The sequence below is a fragment of the Heptranchias perlo genome, chromosome 13 (assembly GCF_035084215.1).
Source record: "Heptranchias perlo isolate sHepPer1 chromosome 13, sHepPer1.hap1, whole genome shotgun sequence".
Lineage (NCBI taxonomy): Eukaryota > Metazoa > Chordata > Chondrichthyes > Hexanchiformes > Hexanchidae > Heptranchias > Heptranchias perlo.
The window spans coordinates 44,736,858-44,758,528 of NC_090337.1; the positions used below are offsets into that span (position 1 = coordinate 44,736,858).

At 42.5% G+C, this 21,671-nt stretch overlaps 1 protein-coding gene across 1 annotated transcript in view; it reads right to left on the reverse strand.

Moving 5' to 3' along the window:
• The window catches only part of rsrc1 (arginine/serine-rich coiled-coil 1), a 417,271-nt gene that overhangs the window by 303,252 nt on the left and 92,348 nt on the right, over nucleotides 1-21,671 (reverse strand). The window contains exon 5 of the mRNA XM_067994672.1: nucleotides 7,320-7,496. Coding sequence (XP_067850773.1) covers nucleotides 7,320-7,496 — 177 coding nt within the window. The remainder of the gene's footprint in view (nucleotides 1-7,319; nucleotides 7,497-21,671) is intronic.

Consider the following 21,671-nt stretch of genomic DNA (forward strand, 5'->3'; position numbering starts at 1 on the left):
TAAAGCCTAAACTTAATCTTTCAGGTTTCCCTCAAAAATTTCTCCCTCCTCCCATGAAGGTGTTGACTCTCACTGGAGCGTTATTCCACAAAGCAAGCAACTCTCCAGTGTCTTGCACAAGTAGCCAGTCTTAATATATGTTTCTAGACAGCAAATGGCAGGTTAGTTGACATAGGGACAACGAACAGGGATAGGCCATTCAGCCCCTTGAGTTTGTTCCACCATTTAATTAGATCATGGCTGATGATTAGATCATGATCAACTCCATTTACTACCTTTTCTCCATACCCTTGATACGTTTACCTCATAAAAATCTATCATTCTCAGTCTTGAAAAATTCAATTGACCCCACATCCACAACTGTTTGGGTGGGAAGGGGGAGGGAATTCGAGGTTTCCACTACCCTTTATGTGAAAAATGCATTTTGATTTCACTCCTAAATGGCCTAGCTCTAATTGTAAGATTATGCCCCCTTGTTCAGGACTCCACCACCAGAGGAATAGTTTCTCTGTGTATACCCTATCAAATCTATATCATTTTAAACACCTCAATTAGATCACCCCTCAACCTTCTAAACTCAAGGGAATACAACCAAGTTCATGCAACCTGTCCTCATAATTTAACACTTTAACCCCCAGTATCATTCCAGTGAATCTGGGCTGCATAATCTCCAAGACCAATATAGAATCATAGAAGTTTACAACATGGAAACAGGCCCTTCGGCCCAACATGTCCATGTTGCCCAGTTGAAACCACTAAGCTAGTCCCAATTGCCTGCACTTGGCCCATATCCCTCAATACCCATCTTACCCATGTAACTGTCCAAATGCTTTTTAAAAGACAAAATTGTACCCGCCTCTACTACTGCCTCTGGCAGCTCGTTCCAGACACTCACCACCCTTTGAGTGAAAAAATTGCCCCTCTGGACCCTTTTGTATCTCTCCCCTCTCACCTTAAATCTATGCCCCCTCGTTATAGACTCCCCTACCTTTGGGAAAAGATTTTGACTATCTACCTTATCTATGCCCCTCATTATTTTATAGACTTCTATAAGATCACCCCTAAACCTCCTACTCTCCAGGGAAAAAAAGTCTCAGTCTATCCAACCTCTCCCTATAAGTCAAACCATCAAGTCCTGGTAGCATCCTAGTAAATCTTTTCTGCACTCTTTCTAGTTTAATAATATCCTTGCTATAATAGGGTGACCAGAACTGTACACAGTATTCCAAGTGTGGCCTTACTAATGTCTTGTACAACTTCAACAAGACATCCCAACTCCTGTATTCAATGTTCTGACCAATGAAACCAAGCATGCTGAATGCCTTCTTCACCACCCTATCCACCTGTGACTCCACTTTCAAGGAGCTATGAATCTGTACTCCTGGATCTCTTTGTTCTATAACTCTCCCCAACGCCCTACCATTAACGGAGTAGGTCCTGGCCCGATTCGATCTACCAAAATGCATCACCTCACATTTATCTAAATTAAACTCCATCTGCCATTCATTGGCCCACTGGCCCAATTTATCAAGATCCCGTTGCAATCCTAGATAACCTTCTTCACTGTCCACAATGCCACCAATCTTGGTGTCATCTGCAAACTTACTAACCATGCCTCCTAAATTCTCATCCAAATCATTAATATAAATAACAAATAACAGCGGACCCAGCACCGATCCTTCCTGAAATGCGGTACCCAAAACTGAACGCAGTATTCCAAATGGGGGTCTAACCAAGGCTCTACACAACTGAATCATCACTTCCTCATTTCCCTTTGCTCCACCACAGTTTCTAGTCTTTCACCATTAAGAAAATATTCCAATTTGTCTTTCTCTGATCCAAAGTGAATGATCTCACATTCCCCACATTGAACTCCATCTGCAACAGTTTTGCCCGCTCACTTAATCTGCCTATGTCTCTTTGTAACTTCCTGCTCTCATCTACACAAATTACTGTGCGTCCTAACTTAGTGCCATCTGTAAACTTGCATATACAACTCTCTATTCCGTCATCCAATTCGTTGAAATATATGATGAAAGGCTGAAGTCCCTGGACAGATGCATGGGGAACAGCACAAGGTCACATCCCGCCACTCAGAATGGTCCCTTTATCAAATGCCTTCTGGAAGTTCACATAAACAACAAGAACAACTTGAATTTATATCGCGCCTTTAACATAGTAAAACATCCCAAGGCGCTTCACAGGAGTGTTATCAAACAAAACTTGACACAGAGCCACATAAGGAGATATTAGGACAGGTGACCTAAAGCCCAAAGAAGTAAGTTTTAAGGAGCGTCTTAAAAGGAGGAGAGGGAGGTAGAGAGATTGAGGGAGGGAATTCCACAGCTTAGGGTCTCAGCAGCTGAAGGCACAGCCGCCAATGGTGGAGCGATTAAAATCGGGGGTGCACAAAAGGCCAGATTTGGAAGAGCGCAGGGATCGTGCAGGGTTTTGGGGCAAGGCCATGGAGGAATTTGAAAACAAGGATGTGAATTTTAAAATCGAGGCATTGGTGGACCGGTAGCCAATGTAGATCAGCGAGCACAGGGGTGATGGGTGAACAGGACTTGGTGCGAGTTAGGATGCAGGCAGCAGAGTTTTGGGTGAGCTCAATTTTATGGAGGGTGGAAAATGGGAGGCCGGCCAGGAGAGCACGGGGCATCCATGAGGCGCTGCGGGCCACCAGCAACAGCAGATTTGTATTCCAGCACAATCTGCAGCTTTATGTCCGGGCATATTCCTCACTCTACCAGACGTACCTAAAAATGAGGTGCCAACCTGGTGAAGCTACAACAATGCTAAACAGCGGAAGGAACATGCTATAGATACAGCCAAGCGATTGCACAACCAACGGATGAAATCAAAGCTCTGCAGTCCTGCCACAACCAGTCATGAATGGTGGTGGACAATAAAACAACATACGGGAGGAGGGAGCTCTGTAAACATCACCATCCTCAATGATGGCAGAGTCCAGCACGTGAGTGCAAAAGACAAGGCTGAAGCGTTTGCAACCATCTTCAGCCAGAAGTGCCGAGTAGATGATCCATCTCGGCCTCCTCCTCGATCATCACAGAAGTCAGTCTTCAGCCAATTCGATTCACTCCACTTGATATCAAGAAACGGCTGAGTGCAATGGATACACCAAAGGCTATGGGCCACGACAGCATCCCGGCTGTAGTGCAGAAGATTTGTGCTCTAGAACTAGCAGCGTCTCTAGCCAAACTGTTCCAGTACAGCGACAACACTGGCATCTACCCGACAATGTGGAAAATTGCCCAGATGTGTCCTGTCCACAAAAAGCAGGACAAATCCAATCCAGCCAATTACCTCAATCATCAGCAAAGTGATGGATGGTGCCATCGACAGTGCTATCATGCGGCACTTACTCACCAATAACCTGCTCACCGATGCTCAGTGTGGGTTCCGCCAGGACCACTTGGCTCCAGACCTCATTACAGCCTTGGTCCAAATGTGGACAAAAGAACTGAATTCCAGAGGTGAGGTGAGAGTTACTGCCCTTGACATCAAGGTAGCATTTGACCGAGTGTGGCACCAAGGAACCCGAGTAAAATTGAAGTCAATGGGAATCAGGGGGAAAACTCTCCAGTGGCTGGAGTTGTACCTAGCATAAAGGGAGATGGTAGTGGTTGTTGGAGGCCAATCATCTCAGCCCCAGGACATTGCTGCAGGAGCTCCTCAGGGCAATGTCCTAGGCCCAAGCATCTGCAGCTGCTTCATTAATGACCTTCCCTCCATCAGAAGGTCAGAAATGGGGATGTTCGCTGATGATTGTACAGTGTTCAGTTCCATTCGCAACCCCTCACATAATGAAGCAGTCCGTGCCAGCATGCAGCAAGATCTGGACAACATCCAGGCTTGGGCTGATAAGTGGCAAGTAACAATCGCGCCAGACAAGTGCCAGGCAATGACCATCTCCAACAAGAGAGAGTCTAACCACCTCCCCTTGACATTCAACGGCATTACCATCGCCGAATCCCCCACCATCAACATCCTGGGGGTCACCATTGACCAGAAACTTAACTGGACCAGCTACATAAATACTATGGCTACAAGAGCAGGTCAGAGGCTGGGTATTCTGCGGCGAGTGACACATCTCCTGATTCCCCAAAGCCTTTCCACAATCTACAAGGCACAAGTCAGGAGTGTGATGGAATACTCTCCATTTGCCTGGATGAGTGCAGCTCCAACAACACTAAAGAAGTTCGACACCATCCAGGACAAAGCAGCCTGCTTGATTGGCACCCCATCCACCACCCTAAACATTCACTCCCTTCACTACCGGCACACCGTGGTTGCAGTGTGTACCATCTCCAGGATGCACTGCAGCAACTCGCCAAGGCTTCTTCGACAGCACCTCCCAAACTCGCGACCTCTACCACCTGGAAGGACAAGGGCAGCAGGCACATGGGAACAACACCACCTGCACGTTCCCCTCCAAGTCACACACCATCCCGACTTGGAAATATATCACCGTTCCTTCATTGTCGCTGGGTCAAAATCCTGGAACTCCCTATCTAACAGCACTGTGGGAGAACCTTCACCACACGGACTGCAGCGTTCAAGAAGGCGGCTCACCACCACCTTCTCAAGGGCAATTAGAGATGGGCAATAAATGCTGGCCTCGCCAGCGACACCCACATCCCATGAACGAATAAAAAAACGTGAAGTCTCGAGGTAACAAAGGCATGGATGAGGGTTTCAGCAGATGAGCTGAGGCGGGGCGGAGACGGGTGATCCATAGACAACATCCATAGACATTCCCCGATCCATCATGCTGGTGACTTGCTCAAAAAATTCAACTCGATTAGTCAGACACGACCTACCCTTCACAAATCCATGCTGACTCTCTTGGATCAGCTTTTACTTGCACAAGTACTCAGTGACTCTGTCCCTGATGATAGATTCCAGTGACTTCTACACAATTGATGTTAAACTGACACGTCTGTAGTTACCTGGTTTCTCCATCCCGCCCTCCCTTCTTCAATAATGGAGTAACATTTGCAATTTTCTAATCCACAATATAGACATAGCTTTGGAAAATTATGACTAACTCATCTGCAATTTCCTCACCTAGTTATTTTAATACGCAGGGTTGGAAACCATCAGGTCCTGGAAATTTCATTTACTTAGGTAAAATATTTTCACTATTTTTAACATTTACTGCAGATTCAGAAATATAGTGTACCAGTGAGCCTCCACAGGTTTCGCCAATAGAAAAAAATATGGAATATGTTACATAAAAGGTGCCAAGTAACTTATTTTGCAAAATCAGTCATTTTGACACAAGTCGATCATTAAATTAACCTGTTTGAATGTACCACATGCACCCAATTTATTTTGCCACATTTCAGCAAAGCAACAAAATAAATGAAGCGTCACATGCTGTTGGAAGTAATGTTAGCCAACACTTGTGACAGTACAACCACCAAAGGAAACAACATAAACACCTGCTATGGGAAACACTGGCAGCCATATTTTTGCCCATGGCAGGCTGAGCAGCTGGACTCCTCATGCCTGCCATATACAGGCCCACCAAAGTGTTTTTGCTCCCCTGGGGAAGGGAGTAGGCCCTGGCAAAAACTTAGTGCAGCTATTTTAAATTAACTGCACCAGTACAGTTGCTTAAATGTGCAGTTGGTGCAAAAGGTACCACCCTGCATTATAAACAAGGCACTTTCTACATTACCAAAAGCTATACCTGGCATTGTAGAACCATTTCTACATTAGTGTTAATACTGCAATCATTTAATGAGGTCTAATGTAAATAAAAACATTCAAATACTTTGATTGATAGCAAATATGTTGCAGTTGCAGATATATGGAGAATCATTTGTTATATTCCTAAGAAAGTGAGCCATGGGCCATTGTAAGGACTTCAGCAAAGAAATGGGCACCAAGTGGTGCAAAAGTAGGATGAGCATCATCTGCGGGCAAATTAAAAGCCACATTTTCTTTCTCTCTTCAGTTCTTCTATAAAAAGATCCATTTCATTATCAAAGACAAAATAAAAAGTTAAGTGTTCATTCAAGATAGATCAAAATGTTATTGAATCCTTCCGATCCTTGAAACACAAATAGTAATTTGCAGAGAAACATTTGAATTAGAGTTTCATTGCATTTGCACTCTTGATTTACATTAAGGCATATTACAGATACATTAAATCCACTGGCCTGCAGATATACAGTAAACTGAAAGGTTAGTGTACATAGTATGGTTTAAACTAAGGTTAGCTACTAGAAACTGCAACTGATCAAAATGAGTAAGACTATTATATATGACTCAATTTCTGTCTTTCTATTCATTTTCATGCCATGGTGTTTTGTTCAAACAGTGAGTGATGACGACATCATCAAGTCAATGGCTTGGATAAATTACCACATGAGGTGCTGAAGTTTTAGTAAAAATACAATTGTTAATCCTTTTTTGCTTCAACCTCAACTGGATATGTAAATCCAGCTCCCTCAGATGTTCTAGCTCTTTAAGCCAGTACCCATTATAATATTAGCAATCACTTATCAACAAAACAAAAACATTGATGAAAATCAATAAACAGAAATTAAATAAGTTAATGATAATTCTTTGTGTCAACTTTTTTTAAAAAAGGACTATGGATGGTGATAGTAGTTCTTTAAAACAACTGCATTATTCATGCCAAGTGGAACTATCTGTGAGAATGAAAAGTGCATTGCGACTTGCTATTCCTCTTTCACTGGAAAATGCAAACATTGCATGTTGCATTCTACATAAGTCCTCATTTGGGAACAAGAGTAGCCGCAAGCTGCGAAAGAAATTAGGACAAAGCCTGAAGGAAAAGTCAAAATACTACAGATGCTGAAAATCTGAAATAAAAACAGAAAATGCTGGAAACACTGGAACCAGCACTAACAAAGGGTCATTGACCTGAAATGTTAATTCTGTTTCTCTCTCTCCACAGATGCTGCCTGATCTTCTGAGTGTTTCCAGCATTTTCTGTTTTTATTTCAAAGCCTGAAGGTGTGGTCTGGGTTCTGCAAGTGAACCTCAATTGTTCTCATTAATTGTCATGTGCTGCCCTCGTTCACATATATTAGTGTTCCCAAAGCCACTTGAATTGTGCAATTCAGCCTTGTACAGATGTATTCAATCAGTTTAACATATTATTTGCAGCAGTAAACAAGTGTATGAATACAAACCATTTTTGCAAATATTCCTGCTTGATTAACATCCGATTTGACAGAACATTAGACAATGGTCTGCATGTATTACCTGATAAGGCAATTTAAAATCAAAAACCATGATATTCCACAATTGTTTCTTACCCTTTCTTATCACTCCGTGACTCCCTTTCCTTTTCTTTTTCCCGGTCCTTTTCTCGTCCTTTGTCTCTGCCTTTATGTCTAGCCCTTTCTCGAGATCTGCTTCGACTGTAACTTCGTCTGCGGCTTGATCGTTCACTACTCCGACTATGGGAGCGTTGGCGATGTCTCGATCTTGACCTATTGTGAAAGCATTGAATACAATAAATCAAATTCCTTTTTCTCCAATCTAATTTAAACTTGAGTTCTAATTTTTTTTTGAAGAGTCCTCAAGCAGTGGTACTCAAATGTGCCATGCCATTGAAAAGTAGATAATTTGCCAACAATTTTCCAGAGTGGATCTTCAACCTTGCATAGATCATGAATCTTGACATGAAGTTGAATGCCAGCAAGCAATGCATTCTGCTCCCAGATTTCAATTTGGGAGCGCTTGCAAAATTAAATGTGGATATAATTGTACTGTAACTTATGTAGATGCTCCCGATGGAGGGCCCGAAAGACCCAGGGAAATTCCACTACTGCAATATTTGGAGCAGTTCCTAACACTCACGAAGCCTTTGTGAGCTGGATTTTACGGCTTTGATTTTGTTTGTAATGGTGTTTACATTTTGGACCACACTTGCCAGCACTAAGTACACAGAGGTATTTGAGGCACAACACTAGGATTGCTGGTGTTGTCCGAAAGCTGTCTCTGTCCCAGATGGGACAGGTCATGGCATTCCCTGCTGCCTCGAGGAATCCAGCTGGTGTTGTGTTACAGTACTTCAACAAAACTACATCAGAAGCAGGATTTGATAATTCCAACCTCATGCCCTGCAAAAATTATGAAGCATCTGCTCATAACTTTCCCAATACAAGCCCCAAGGAGTAATGCATAAACAGAGATGAACAAAACCTGTAGGGTAAAAGCCATCTTGAGGTGTGATGGAACACAGATTGGTTGGCTGGGAGAATTTCAGATTGAGAGTAAGTTCTGTCCTCATAACATTCAGATATTTACAAGTGTTTATACACTGTCATTTTAGCGTATATGTTGAATTGGACTCGGAAAACAGGATTTTGGCTCATGCATCCACCTGACTGCCTCACTTTCTTGACTGGTTTGCATTCACCTGAATTTGATGATTGGTCCAATCTGCCTTAAATATTGTAGTTAATCATGTACAGATGCACTATTTTAACAATCTTGAATCAAATCTTTCATCCCTTTGAGAGATTTTGTTTGCTCGAACTTTCCTCAAAATGTCAAAATTAGCACATTGCAGCTGTGGTCTGATGAAAAGCACCAGAGGCACTGGCTATGACTTGCTACAGATAAGCATTCCTGCAATTGTTTAAGATTTTGAGCGGAGGACTTGGCATAAATCGATATTCTGAATAAAGTATCAGCCTAAACTTGAAAACTCACTGAAGAAAAATAATTCTCAAGTCTACAGGTTGTAAAAAGCCAATTTAGTTCCTTACAAAAATTTTCTCTCACTCAAATTGTACAAATATAACCAACACTGATCATATTATGAGATTGTCGTTACAGATTCAAAATAAACAATATAAATGATGAAGAGCAGCTTGTACACAGTTTTAAATCTTGGTATCACAGCTGGAAGATATCTCTGCACAATTTAAATATTCAGGAATGTGAATCCAGCAGTAAAGTTTTTAGTACAATATCCACCACTCACTTCAAGGAATCAAAGTGGAGTATAAGTTGGAGAGGCAGTGATGCCCTGCCCTAAATACCTTTAAAATACACTGTAAATATGCGGTGGTAGCGTATTTTTTGATGAGAACCATAAGTGAGTGTCCTTGATTATTATTAATGTTCCCTGTACATACTTGATATTTATCTCTTACCTTTTTTTAAAAAAAAATCCAGGTTACAAAGAAAGCTGGTGCACAAGTAGCAGATTGGAGGCAGACATTTGAGGTTTAGCAATAGTGAGGAGCGGGGGGGAGGGTTGTGGAGGCTAGCAGCAGTTAGGAGGTTGCTGAGCTTTGGCAGCATTCGATTAAAATCTAGGATTTGATTCACAAGATGATTTCTGTGGCATGGCAGTAAATCCAGAGGGGCACAGAGTGGGTGATTCAGGGTTTGACAAAACTGTGAAGAGAAACTCATGGGATCATACAGCATTGAGGAGGGTGCTGGTATCTTGAATAGTGAGGGAATCCCTGGGGGCTGGTGACACAGGGAGGGAAATCCTGAGGGATATTAATACCGAGAGTGGAGTGAGGTCTTGGGACCTTGCTGCACTAGAGAGAGTTCTCCATGCCTGATAGCGCTGGTGGGATGTGTTGAGGTTGAGCAACCTGTGTCTCAGTGTACTGGGAGAGAGGGGTCCCATGGTCTGGGAGCACCAAGGAGCAAGTTTCCGGGTCTGAAGATAAATCAATTCAAGCACAAGTGCCATCATCATATTTATCTCTTTCTCTGGGTCTCTGCCTGTACTTCTCGATCGTAGGTACTCTCCCTTTCGCAAATTTAAAAAAAAATCGCACTTCACAATTAAGTTTGCTGTGAAACTTCACTGCAAACAACTTCAAAAATTCATCTTTGTAAGTTTCCAAATCATTAAGCTAAGATGTGCAATCAACACTTGCTTTGTCACGTCACACAACATACACATACAAACACACACATGCAAATTGCACAAAGTGACAGATGGATGGTCAAATATATAGATGCACGTAAAACAATTTTAGCTGTCACCAACATCATTTTCTGTTATGTTTATTTTTTCTTGAAGATGGCTTCTTCATGCTGTTGAGAAGATAATGAAGTTTTGCACAGAATGTCTATTTCAAGAATATAACAGTACTGATCTATGCCCTTCACCCCTGGATTCTGCCTGCATGACTGATAGGAACTCAGGGGTGATGGGGTAGTGAGCGAGTGGCTTAAGAACATAAGGTGTTCATTCTTAAATTGACCCCACCATAAAATTCTCAATTTCTTCCTAAAATATAGTGAATGGAAGATACTTTTTAAAAGCATTCATGAAAAATAATCAAGTTATAAATGCAATTCTAAAGACCCAATACTCCATTTACACAAATAATTAGAACTGTGAATGTAGCTGATGCCTACATAAATCCAATTTGATTCATGTTCTAAACCTACCTGATATTCCGGTCTCAAATGGTCCCTGTGTGAAGTTAACTCACCTCCTGCATGTGTTTCATGGCAGGTCCAATTCTTGGTGATGCAATGTAAATGATCACCAGATTTATTGCTACATCTGTTCCTTTCTGCCCACACTTTCCTTAAAATGCCTACTGCATTAATTCCATGACCCTACCTGTTTTAACCACTGTAAACAATTTTACAACACCAAGTTATAGTCCAACAAATTTATTTTAAATTCCACAAGCTTTCGGAGGCTTCCTCCTTCGTCAGGTGAACGGTGTGGAAATGAAATTTTCGAATCCTTCGCATTTGAAAATCACAGAACAATGCCTGGTGATTACTGCCCGTTGCCAAGGCAATCACAGTGAGCAGACAGAAAGGTGTCACCTAAAAGGCCACCGAATATACAAACCCCCCCAAAAAAAGAGAGAGAGAGAGAGAAGGAAGACAGTCAATTACCCGTTATATTAAAAACAGATAACATTTGTTCGCTGGTGGGGTTACGTGTAGTGTGACATGAACCCAAGATCCCGGTTGAGGCCGTCCTCATGGGTGTGGAACTTGGCTATCAATTTCTGCTCGACGATTTTGCGTTGTCGTGTGTCTCGAAGGCCGCCTTGGAGTATGCTTACCCGAAGGTCGGTGGCTGAATGTCCTCGACTGCTGAAGTGTTCCCCGACAGGGAGAGAACCCTCCTGTTTGGTGATTGTTGCGCGGTGTCCGTTCATCCGTTGTCGCAGCGTCTGCATGGTCTCGCCAATGTACCATGCTCTGGGGCATCCTTTCCTGCAACGTATGAGGTAGACAATGTTGGCCGAGTCACAGGAGTATGGACCGTGCACCTGGTGGGTAGTGTCCTCTCGTGTGATGGTGGTATCTGTGTCGATGATCTGGCATGTCTTGCAGAGGTTACCGTGGCAGGGTTGTGTGGTGTCGTGGACGCTGTTCTCCTGAAAGCTGGGTAATTTGCTGCGAACGATGGTTTGTTTGAGGTTGGGTGGCTGTTTAAAGGCGAGTAGTGGAGGTGTGGGGATGGCCATAGCGAGGTGTGCGTCATCATTGATGACATGTTGAAGGCTGCGGAGAACATGGCGTAGTTTCTCCGCTCCGGGGAAGTACTGGACGACGAAGGGTACTCTGTTGGTTGCGTCCCGTGTTAGTCTTCTGAGGAGGTCTACGCGATTTTTCGCTGTGGCCCGTCGGAACTGTCGATCGATGAGTCGAGCATCATATCCCGTTCTTACTAGGGCGTCTTTCAGCGTCTGTAGGTGTCCATCGCGTTCCTCCTCGTCTGAGCAGACCCTGTGTATTCGCAGGGCCTGTCCATAGGGGATGGCCTCTTTGACGTGGTTAGGGTGGAAGCTGGAAAAGTGGAGCATCCTGAGGTTGTCCGTGGGCTTGCGGTAGTGAGGTGCTGAGGTGCCCGTCTTTGATGGAGCATATAATTGTATATAATTGTGGAGTGTATATAATGCATATAATTTTGGAGTGTATCTATTGTACATATATGCACACCTATATTTAGTAGTTCTCCTGTAGCGTTGCTCATGGCAATTATTGTTTTATAATTCTTAACAGAAACAAAATAAACCACAGCATATAATAAACAGGATGTAGTGAAAACAAGGCAACTTCCTTCAATCCATTTGCATTGCCTCATATAAGATGCCAAGATTAAGGCATCAGGATACACTGTAAACACAGCAGAAAACATAATGGGACAGATTTTGCTGTAGCAGGGCATCAAACGGCATCTGCCAATTGTTAGACGTGCCCAAGCACGTTTAGGTTTTAAAATTTTTTTGCGTGGCAAGTTGCTGGAAGTGCGAGCGAAAAATGTGGCAGCGAGGGAAACGAGGGCATCTGGGACCTGAATAAACAGGGCACGCAACTGTGTAACTCCTTAACCAATCAGACTGAAGGATTGTGAAATTAACAGTGCAAGGACTGAGAAGGAAGTGTGAATTAGAGTGAGTGAATTTAATGTCAAATCAGGTACAGAAAGAGAAATAAAGAGAGGGAAAGATGGATTGGATTAAGAGAGAGAGAAAAGAGACCGAAATGAAAAGTTAAAAAAAAATAATTTTAAAAATCTCCAACAGAAGGTTGGTAACCAGAGGACACAAATTTATGATTGGCGACATGAGGAAACATTTTTTACGCAGCGAGTTGTAATGGCCTGGAATGCACTGCCTGAAAGGGTGGTGGAAACAGATTCAATAGTAACTTTAAAAAGGGAATTAGATAAATACTTGAAAGGAAAAATTTACAGGGCTCTGGGGGAAAAAGCAGGGGAATGGGACTAATTAGACAGCACTTTCAAAGAGCTGGCACAGGCAAGATGGGCTGAATGGCCTCCTCCTGTTCTGCACCTACTATGATAAAAATAAGAATAAAATGTATGACTTTAAAATGGGGACTGGATTACATCTGCATGCCTGGCCCAATTATCCCCTATCCTCTCACCCAGCTTCATCTGAAGACGACACTTGGTCTCCACTCCTCATGTGCAATGCCAGTGGAAATCGACTAGTGTATATATTGTACATATATGCACACCTATATTTAATAGTTCTCCTGTAGCGTTGCTCATGGCAATTATTGTTTTATAATTCTTAACAGAAACAAAATAAACCGCAGGTGTTCTAATTATTTGTCTGTATCTCTCTCTGCATTTGATAACAGTTTTCTAGGAAACTACTTCAAAAAAAGCACTATATCTCATGCCTTTGCTTGTTTTGAATCATTTTATAAAACAAATTCAACGACAGTTATCGCCTGTTGAAAGGCAGCTTTCAGCTGTGGCTCTGAGAAAATCATACTGGTGCATGCTGGGAAATTTCCCACATCACACAAGCTTAGACTGTGGCATCTTGGTAACTGCAAGCACAGGTGTGGCTATTAATCCCCTTCAGCTGACATTGTGATAGCTCTGGGAAGAATATCAACTCCATGTAGAGACGTTCGAAAGAGGCTAAGGCTTCGAAGTAAAAACCTTAATGAAGGAGGATCATAGGAACAAGAGGAGAGAATTTTATAGATAAGTTTAATTTTATTAATTCAATATGTAATTTTCTATTGTTTTATTATGCTAGAAATTTTATTTTGAGCCCTGGATATTTGAGTTTGTGAGAAAGAAAAATGGCAGCCAGAAAGTTTTTTTAAAAACCATTTCATGCTATTTGGTTCGGTTTCTACTTCTTAAAAAAAATCCCGAGATTTTCATTACTTTTCACAGCTATAGATTTCTGATTTGTAGCTATTTTATGAATGTGAAATTTGAGCCCATTGGGTAAAAGTGTGAGAAAAATTTGTGAACATACATGATGGATGTGTAATACAGAAAAAATGATACGTAGGTCTGATGGACAGGAAATGCAAAGTTGTACTCTTTTTATATTAAGATGTAGGTATACATATATATGATAATTTTTGCTTAGTTGTTAAATTAATGTTTCAAAACTATTCAGACTATTCCATCTGATTATTTTTGTTCCAATAGCCAGTTTAAAACTTCAAAAACTGAAAACTCAGTTCCAGCATACAGGATACTAGCGATAGAGCCTTCTATTCACAACCATCAATCTTATCTGTTTTAATGCGCATCTCAGAAACTATACTTTAAAAATGGTGGAAAATATTTATTTTTCTGCAGGCTTAATGCTTTCTAACAGCACCCTGGCTGGATGCATATATGGTTCAGGAGAAACCATGAAGTTTGCAGAGTACAAAAATGTAAGATTCTGAAAAAAAATCCGAGTGGGTGTTCAGGGATGACAGACAGACCCCCGCTTTTACCATTTGTGTGTTTAAAACCGCCTGTTGAAGGAAAATCATCTGGTCCTAAATAGTTTTAAAAAGGAAATGTAATCAGATTAATAAAAAAACATTTTTGAGTCCAATAATTAAAAGTTTACACTTTTCACTGTAGAACTGGTCATTCAAGGCCACTTCATGCTATGGCATTATATGCCTTTGAATAAATGCTGAACATATACTGTAAGCATTAAACCTCTCAGTCCACATGAAAGTTGCTTTTTGCAAGCCATTGCGACTAGATGTCAATTTCAGTGGAACATTTTATCCTTAAGCAGTTCTCAATTAATCACAGTGTACCAAAACCAAAGCATTTTAAAAAAAAACTTATTTCAAGACATAATGAAAGATAGTTTCCATGTTTTCAATTTAACAGGTTTAATAAACACTTTAGCAAAAATGTTTCCCCCAGCCAGATCATATTCTCATTCTTCTTCTCACTATTTTTCAGCCAACCCATTTAATCTTCCTAACGCACTGTCCATTTTCCCACTATACTATCAATAAAGTAATTACTGCCATACAACTGCAGACACCAGCTTATCTCCAATGACCCACCACATGCATGGATATAAACCTGAACCAGGCCACAGATTGGGTTAATAGGAACTATTGAGTATCACAGTTGATGCTGTCACATATTTTCAACAAACACCAAACACCAACTATGCATGCTACCACAGTCATTTAGGATATGATATGGCTTCACTATCTAAAGTATTCTGGAAATTTACTGCATATCATAACTAAATGTACATGTCCTTCATCCTAAAAATCCTTAACCTGTCACTCACCACGTGAGTACCTTAAATAAAATAACATGATTTATCATTTAGCTAATTACAACTTTGGATTTTTTTCGCTTCTCATAAACAAAAATCAAACTATGTATTACTCAATAGAATTCTAGAACACTGTCAAATGAAGTCTCAAATTATGCAGTCTACTTTAAATTAATTCATTATAAAATGTTAGGTAATGAAAAATAAAGCATCCAAAAAAAGATTTTGACCAACATATTAGTCACTTTAGCTTAATTTATTTTTCCTTCCACAAAAACTATTTTACTAATACCCATTCTCCTGTCAACAGAGTATAGTTCACGATTAACAAATTATTCCATTCTAATTTGAAGAAACTAGAATACATTAAAAATCATACAGAAATGCTGTGATTAAAAATCATACAGAAATGCTCAAAACTGGGCATCCATGAGGCGCTGTGGGCCATCAGCAGCAGCAGAATTGTATTCCAGCACAATCTGTAACCTTATGGCCCGACATATTCCTCACTCTACCATTACCAACAAGCCAGGGGATCAACCCTGGTTCAATGAGGAGTGTAGAAGAACATGCCAGGAGCAGCACCAGGCGTACCTAAAAATGAGGTGCCAACCTGGTGAAGCTACAACTCAGGACTACATGCATGCTAAACAGCGGAAGCAACATGCTATAGACAGAGCTAAGTGATCCCACAACCAACGGATCAGATCAAAGCTCTGCAGTCCTGCCATGTCCATTCGTGAATGGTGGTGGACAATTAAACAACTAACGGGAGGAGGAGGGTCTGTAAGCATCCCCATCCTCAACGATGGTGGAGTCCAGCACGTGAGAGCAAAAGACAAGGCTGAAGCGTTTGCAACCATCTTCAGCCAGAAGTGCCTAGTGGATGATCCATCTCGGCTGCCACCCGATATCCCCACCATCACAGAAGCCAGTCTTCGGCCAATTCGATTCACTCCACGTGATATCAAGAAATGGCAAACGCTATGGACCCCGACAACATCCCGGCTGTAGTGCTGAAGGCTTGTGCTCCAGAACTAGCTGCACCTCAAGCCAAGCTGTTCCAGTACAGCTACAATACATGCATCTACCCAACAATGTGGAAAATTGCCCAGGTACGTCCTGTCCACAAAAAGCAGGACAAATCCAATCCGGCCAATTACCACCCCATCAGTCTACTCTCGATCCTCAGCAAAGTGATGGAAGGTGTCATCGAAAGTGCTATCAAGCGGCACTTATTCACCAATAACCTGCTCACCGATGTTCAGTGTGGGTTCCGCCAGGACCACTCGGCTCCAGACCTCATTAAAGCCTTGGTCCAAACATGGACAAAAGAGTTGAATTCCAGAGGTGAGATTAGAGTTACTGCCCTTGACATCAAGGCAGCATTTGACCGAGTGTGGCATCAAGGAGCCCTCGTAAAATTGAAGTCAATGGGAATCGGGGGAAAACTCTCCAGTGGCTGGAGTCATACCTAGCACAAAGGAAGATGGTAGTGGTTGTTGGTGGCCAATCATCTCAGCCCCAGGACATTGCTGCAGGAGTTCCTCAAGGCAGTGTCCTAGGCCCAACCATCTTCAGCTGCTTCATCAATGAACTTCCCTCCATCATAAGGTCAGAAATGGGGATGTTCGCTGATGATTGCACAGTGTTCAGTTCCATTCGCAACCCCTCAGATAATGAAGCAGTCCGTGCCCGCATGCAGCAAGACCTGGACAACATCCAGGCTTGGACTCTTAAGTGGAAAGTAACATTTGCACCAGGCAAGTGCCAGGCAATGACCACCTCCCCTTGACATTCAACGGCATTACCATCGCCGAATCCCCCACCATCAACATCCCGGGGGTCACCGTTGACCAGAAACTTAACTGGACCACCCATATAAATAATGTGGCTACAAGAGCAGGTCAGAGGCTGGCTATTCTGCGGCGAGTGACTCACCTCCTGACTCCCCAAAGCCTTTCCATCATCTACAAGGCACAAGTCAGGAGTGTGATGGAATACTCTCCACTTGCCTGGATGAGTGCAGCTCCAACAACACTCAAGAAGCTTGACACCATCCAGGACAAAGCAGCCCGCTTGATTGGCACCCCATCCACCACCCTAAACATTCACTCCCTTCACCACCGGCGCACAGTGGCTGCAGTGTGTACCATCCACAGGATGTACTGCAGCAACTCGCCAAGGCTTCTTCGACAGCACCGCGACCTCTACCACCTAGAAGGACAAGAGCAGCAGGTACATGGGAACAACATCACCTGCACGTTCCCCTCCAAGTCTCACACCATCCCAACATGGAAATATATCGCCGTTCCTTCATCGTCACTGGGTCAAAATCCTGGAACTCCCTTCCTAACAGCACTGTGAGAGAACAGTCACCACACGGACTGCAGCGGTTCAAGAAGGCGGCTCACCACCACCTTCTCAAGGGCAATTAGGGATGGGCAATAAATGCCGGCCTCACCAGGGACGCCCACATCCCATGAACGAATAAAAAAAAATTTCATTAATTTTCAGCATCAGAAATTAAAATGCAGATATGAATCCTTTTAAAGCCGTATTTACGCTGCCACTTGATAGAAAATGCTTCTAGGTGCACACTGATGCAAAACTGACTATAATTCCAGAGTCAGGTCCTGAACTAAAGCCAACTGATGTGTGACCATGTTTAGCAGGCAGTCTCACACTACCATGCTTGCAGCTGGTACAGTATAACTCCAGCCACAATAAACAGTGTTATCAACCAAAGCCATAACAAAAATAAAGGAAAAGAGCTCCAGCACTGACCAAGTGCCTTGGTAACTTCATATAAAAAAACAAAAACAGTACTGCTGCATGAATGTTTGTCCACTGTTGTCTTAACAGCTTATAGCCCTTCAAGTCAATTGCAAACCAGAGGTAGTGAGGCATTCCACAGGGGGACTGTCCATGGCAAAACAATGATCTGAAGGGCTATTAGGGATGAATCCATGAACCCTTATCTGCCTTCGTGAACTGTCAAATATCTTTTGTGGGAAAGGAAGGTGAGGGTGAAGTCGTCCCCTACTAATCACTTGATGGAATGCACACAGATCCATTCTGGTTAAATCATCATTGCATTAACAGAAGGCTATACAAAACTCATCTCATTGAACCCAGTGTAAATAAGTGATCACCATGATGAGATGTTTTTGTACATGTTGCAATATTTACGCTCATATTTTAATTAGAAAAATTGCAAAAAATCAAAGCTGTGCAACTTTCATATTCTGCCAGTCCTTGTCTAATAAATAGTCTGTGTAATGTTGATGTTCTGCCACACATTGTCACCTTGTCATTTAATAAATCACAAGATCAGTGTAGATGAAGACGACGCTTCATCCAATTCGATCTCGCCCTTCCAGAATACCAACCCTTCCTATCTTCCCATTACAGTATCTAGCGGTTTCTTAAATAAGTTCAATATCCTGGTTTCAACCACTCTTGCTGTAACCCATTCCAGCTTCTGATCACCCTCTGTACAAAGAACTACTTCCACAATTCCGTCCTTCACAACCCTGGTCCTGTGTCTTCTTGTCCTACTGCCCTGGAATATCAAAGCATTGTTTTGGGTTTACTTTACAGCACCTAATCTGGACCGACATTTAAAACTGAGGGAGTGCTGCACTGTTGGAGGTGCCATCTTTAAGTTGACAAGTTAAATTGAGGTCCCTTTTGCCAATTGCAGTGCACACAGAAGATCCTAAGGTGCTATTCAAAGGACAGCAGGAAGTTTACCAGGTGTCCTAGCCAATATTGTTCCTTCAGCCAAAACCACCATGAAAAAATTAACTCATCACCCATCTCATTAATGCTTGTGGGACCTTGATGTGCACATATACGGCTGCCTTCATTACAAAATTGACCACACTTCAAAAGCAGCTGACTGGATGTAAAACACTTTGGGAAGTAGTATGGACATGCTAAGGTATAAATGCAAGCCATTTTTTTTCTCATTTTATTTCTCCCTTTAAGTATCTTTTGTACCTCTAAATCTCTCTTTACAAAACGGAAGAACCTAAGCCTATCAAGTTGCTTCTCATAGCTCTTCCCTCCAACACCAGGGATCAGCCTGGTTGCTCTTCTCTGCACTGCCTCGAAGGTTTGGACAGCTCCTTATGTTACGACGTCAAGAAAAATATGCAGTGCTCCAGGTGTGACCTGATTAGGATATTGTGCAGCTTCAGCTTTATCTCTGGGAATTTGAATTCAAGTGATTTGCCAGTATAACCAATTTGCTTTATTTACGTAAGGTGAATGGATGAGTCAACTAACATCCCTTGACAAGTTCAATTCCACCCAAAGAATACACAAGCCTCCTGATTTTCCTTCCAAATTGCAGCATCTTACATTTGTCCATATTGAACTTAATTTGATACTGATCAGCCCATTGCAATCCCTATTCAGTTCTCTTTCTATGATCTTGGCTGCCTCCTCTTAGCTCCACAGTCCCTACCTTGGTATCATCTGCAAAGTTAACTAGCATCAAGACTGCAATTCCTGATCATTTTTGTATACCAAGAACAGAAGGGTCCTGGCATAGACTCCAGGGATAGCCAATCAATATCTACTCCCATTGAATCCTAGTTGCACTTAAATCGACCTTCTACTTTCTTCCTAGTTGTTTTAACCAGTTATAGATCCACATATATGTCTTAACTTTGAAACTAACTGACCTTAGTTTGTAAAGGAGTTTCAAAGGCCTTCGAGAATGCTCGGTTTTCCCCTTTCAATTTGGGATGTCACCTCTTCAAAAAAGTGTCCAAATTTGGTCAGGCAAGATTGACCTCTTCTAAAGTTGTGTTGTCTGTTCTTTATTCAGCTATTTTCACACAGTTTCTCTTTCATTTTGTTCTTGATTATTGATTACACAATTTCTCCAGTCTTCTCGCACAGTCTTTTCCAGAGTTTTTATTTAGTCTCCTTTATCCTGATTCTTAAATTCCATCTCCAGTGCCTCTACCTTGTCATGCCTATAACACTGTCTAAATATGATGAGGTCGATATTCACCCTCCCCCCCCGCCCCCCCACAATGGGCAAGAGAGGCTCGGCGGGGGGAGTTAAAAATTAAAAATCAAGGAATGCGTCCCCAACCCGTCACGTATGGCAACAGGTTGCAGAGTGTGCATGTGTCCTGCCTTGGAGAGATGAGAAACTTCATTATGATATTTAAATCAGGCTCCCACAGTGCAGGGTCCCACAGTCGCCGGCTGGCTTTCCCAGGGTTCGGGAAACCCGGCAGTGAAATGAAAACGGGAGTAGCCGGCTCCAGAAGGCAAGTGCTTTTCAGAGCACTACTTGTGGGGAAGGAGGAACAGGAGTGCTCCACCCAGCACCAAACCATCGGCCTGCCTTCTGCCTCTCTTCACTGCCGTGACGATCGGCAAACAGCGCCCCCACACCCAATGCCCCAATCTTTCCCTCCCTTGCTCCCCATTGCAGAGCTCTGATTCTTTCCCTCCCCCCACCACCAAGCCCCGATCTCTTCCAATTGCCAGGGACCATCCCCAACTGCGGCCTCCTGTCGCTGGCTTTCCTGCCCGACAGCCGGTCAGCTTGTCAATCTGGCCAGCTGCCGGCTGGGAAACGGAATAAAATGTTAATGAGGTCCTGCCGTTAATATCGGCAGGATCTCTGCATCACTGGGCTCCTCCCCCGCCCCCCCCCCTCCCAACTACTGTGTTCCGTCCCCAGTTCCCCATAAATATCTGCAATGATTCATGACAAATTATCAGCCTTCTCATTTTATTATTTGAAGCCACATTCTGCACACTCACCTCTTTGTTTCCCCTCTGTCATATTTGTAAGCAACAATTTTGAACCTTTCCATTTCTGTTCTCACTTTCATTTATCTCCTTGTAATGATTCCACAGCATTTTGTATTAGACCGCAGTTTCATCCTGCACAGACTCCTTTAAATGTTCAGTGTGGAATTTCTTGTTGCCATCTTCCTCCACCCATATGTGCGGCCACATGCCCGTCTTCCTTTTCAACAAGTTCACATCCTTCCTCTTGCTGTTTACCTTGATTTTCCTTGGGCACACTTCACAAAGTACTCGATCTTGTGGTCCTATCCACTTCTCGAGCACTTCACTGCAAAATGTCCCATCTCACTGCACTTGCAGCAGAATTTTGGCACTAATATTGACAGAAAGTTTACAATATGCTAAAGAATTCAAATATCTGAGAACAACAACTTGCATTTATATTGTGCCTTTAACATACAGAAACATGCCAAGGCACTTCAAGGAGCTGTGTGGAAAACAGATTGTAAGCCAAGCAAGAGAAATTAAGAAGGGTGGTCAAAGAGATAAGTTTCATGCAATTCTCCTCACCTTGTTTTACTGAGGTCATTTGAACACCACTGGTTGTAACTGAGCCAGCATTTTTACATTTTTTAGTTTACCTCTTCGAGGTTAGATCAATTCAAGTACCAATAACAGCCTTTGGATAGATGAAACACCAATGTTAAACTAAAAAGATTAAATGCACTCCATCAGAGCCTGAAAAAAAGACTGATCACTTCAATTAGCAGCACAGTTAATACACCTGCGAGGTGCTGGGACAATTCCAGCATGCAACACTATCGCCTAACCCTGAAAATAAGTAAT